The sequence below is a fragment of the Bactrocera latifrons genome, unplaced genomic scaffold (assembly GCF_001853355.1).
Source record: "Bactrocera latifrons isolate USDA-ARS-PBARC rearing strain unplaced genomic scaffold, ASM185335v1 scaffold_515, whole genome shotgun sequence".
Classification (NCBI taxonomy): Eukaryota; Metazoa; Arthropoda; class Insecta; order Diptera; family Tephritidae; genus Bactrocera; species Bactrocera latifrons.
The window spans coordinates 49,489-52,173 of record NW_017537174.1 but is presented as its reverse complement, the minus strand read 5'-3'; the positions used below and the strand labels follow the sequence as shown (position 1 = coordinate 52,173).

Below are 2,685 nucleotides of genomic sequence, written 5' to 3'. Positions count from 1 at the left end.
CAACACTTTTCGGCGTTACTGTGTTCGCGGCATCGCGCGTCTTGTCCGCTTCATTCACTACATTTTTCTTGCACGTTGCTACACGGTGCTGCTTCAGCTGCTGCTGCTTTTATTTAATTTTTCGGCATTGCAGCGTCGCAGAGCTGTAGCGTTGAAAGCGACAGCGGCAAACTCACAATTTCCGTACTTTTTTGGGAACCAGTATAAAAGGGTGTCTTTCTGGAGACAAGTACATCAAAGTCATCTTAACGCTCTCGAGCATTGCACGTACCCGCATCCGCAACGAATTATTGAACTAAAAGTGACGCGTTAACGAATTCGAAACGTTCTCTTCGGCGTGTTATCTAAATAAAAAAAATTCGTGAAAATGAAAGTGTTCGCTATCTTAGCCACCACTTCCTTGCTCTTCGTGAGCTGCGCTTGGGCCGCGCCAAGTGTACAAGATAATCGCGTCGAAGGTGAAAATGGCAGCTCATTGGCGCTTGCCGCCCGCTACCTTGGCAGCTGCTTCGAAGCTGAGGATATGACCACTTGTTTTGCCGTCAAGGGTATTACGGCTTTGAACCGAGCAGCTAGAAGCAATAATATCGAACTCGTCAATGGTATTTCGTTCAAAAGGTGTGTGTGAATGTGTGTAACGTAAAAAGAGAAGATTGGAACTATTGTAATACCCAACTTCAAGAAATACAAATATTATGTATTTGTACATTGGAATTACGCAAGTTAAAATACAGTCCATTAAATGTGATTACATAACCTCGAAAGGATGTGATAACAATTGAGTGAAATTTAAACAAGCCAACTGCGTGCTCAATTTCAAAAGCTGTAAAGCAAATTAGTGCGCATTCTCAAAGTTTAAAATTAAGACAAAAAGAAAAGAAAAAATGCTGAACGAACTGATAGCATATGCTCTACTTTGACTTCACTGATGTAATCCAGACGTAATGAGAATTGGCTATCATGATATATCCTCAGTTTAGTAGTAAAGCTCAATTGATCCTTATCTTATCATAAAAGTTCATAAAGTGCTGAAAGCAAAGCTTCGTATCGAGGGCAAAGCATGTGAAAAATTTTACTTTCGAGTCAGTAAGGGAGAGTTCGTAATATAATTACTTGAAATAATGGAGTCTATGGCTTAAAAGAATCTTGATTTGAGCTCGTTTGTATAATCGACGTCTCGGTATTAATGATGCTTAAGCTTACTGAAAATAACAACACAGTTATTCAATCGATTTCGCTGGAGGCAATCCAAATGAAACTAATATCACACATTTTTTTTATTCCCCTCAAAATTTTTTCTTAGAATCTCTTTTTTTCGCATTGACTTTCGACTTCAATATTTTGTATTTTTGCAGAGATTCCGCTTCCGCTGTGGCACGCAGCAGTAAAGCTTTGAGCGAAAACGAAATATATGCGCAATTACCGGAAAATGCTGAAGAACGCAACGGACGCTTGGTCGACATTGCTATGCAAAACGCTGCTGATTTCTTGGGCTCCCACAGTTTGGAAGTGAAAATTCCTGCTGAAGCTACACAAGATATGGCACGCGCACTCGATGAAGGTAAGCCTCAAAACCTCACATCTACGAATGAGCCCATTCGTTTAATATTACGTTGCCTTAAAACTTTTAAAAAACAATATTTGTCACTCTCTTTTTAGGCCGTGGTAAATTGAAGAAGATGTTGGGTCCGATTGCCATCGCTGTTGGTGCCAAACTCTTTGCTGTCATACCCATTGTGCTCGGTGCTTTGGCTCTGCTTACCACCAAAGCTGTGATTGTTGCCAAAATCGCTTTGTTGTTGGCTCTGATTGTCAGTGGTTCACGCTTCTTCGGTGGACTGGGCAATAAGTTCGGTGGTGCTCTTGGTAGTGGCTATAATGCGGCTGGTTGGTCAGGTGGCAACTCTGCTGGTTGGTCTTCGGGCGCTGCCTCATCTTATCCATATGCCCGCAGCTTGGATGCCCAACAGTTGGCTTACAGTGAACAAGCGCCCGCAGTCAACGATGAAGAAGCTGAAGAGCTACCGCTCTAAATATTGAGCTCAACGGGTGTTCACCATTACAGTGGAAATGCCAAAAATGTGCCTTCATTAAAGTTTCCATTATGCTAATTGTTTTAATGTATACTTGGTAGTTCGTAGTAATTTATTAAAAAAAAAAAAATTTTATTTAAATATCTTACTTAAACGACTTGAAAACTGTTTACTAATGTGTACAAGTACAAATAGAAAAACGAAATACGAAAATAGTTTAAAAACTCAATTCATCGCTTTTGAATAAGTATTCTTCTAATAACAAAACTATATCTTTTAATATTTGTTAGTATTCAGTTGTTCAAAATGTACAAAGATTAGCGAATAAAGTTTGAACTTATATATTTAGAAATGGTTTCATTCTAATCCCACTTAACCAATGCCTACATATATGAGGCCTATACTCCCATGAACTTCAATTATAGCAGAGAATTAATTTTTGTGTAAATAAAGCATAAACTAAGTAATTTTGTGTTTGCTAAAATCTGTTAATAAACTAAGGTCGAAATTCTTAGTTTATGTAAAATTTATGATAGAGTAAGGGTATGATAGAGTAGAGGGTGTTTGTTTAGACATCTGGTTTTCAAAGAGGAATTGGTCTTTTTGGTAGCTGTTAATTGATTTAAACTTAGTTGGGCTTACCATTTGATAA

The 2,685-nt window shown here is 38.5% G+C and overlaps 1 protein-coding gene across 1 annotated transcript; it reads left to right on the top strand.

Moving 5' to 3' along the window:
- The first annotated feature begins 246 nt into the window (after positions 1-246).
- On the top strand, positions 247-2,377 carry LOC108973986. Its single transcript, XM_018941559.1, has 3 exons — positions 247-618; positions 1,356-1,561; positions 1,660-2,377. The coding sequence occupies exons 1-3, from the start codon at positions 368-370 to the stop codon at positions 2,031-2,033; spliced, it is 831 nt and encodes a 276-aa protein (XP_018797104.1). The 5' UTR covers positions 247-367; the 3' UTR covers positions 2,034-2,377.
- The last annotated feature ends 308 nt before the right edge of the window (positions 2,378-2,685 follow it).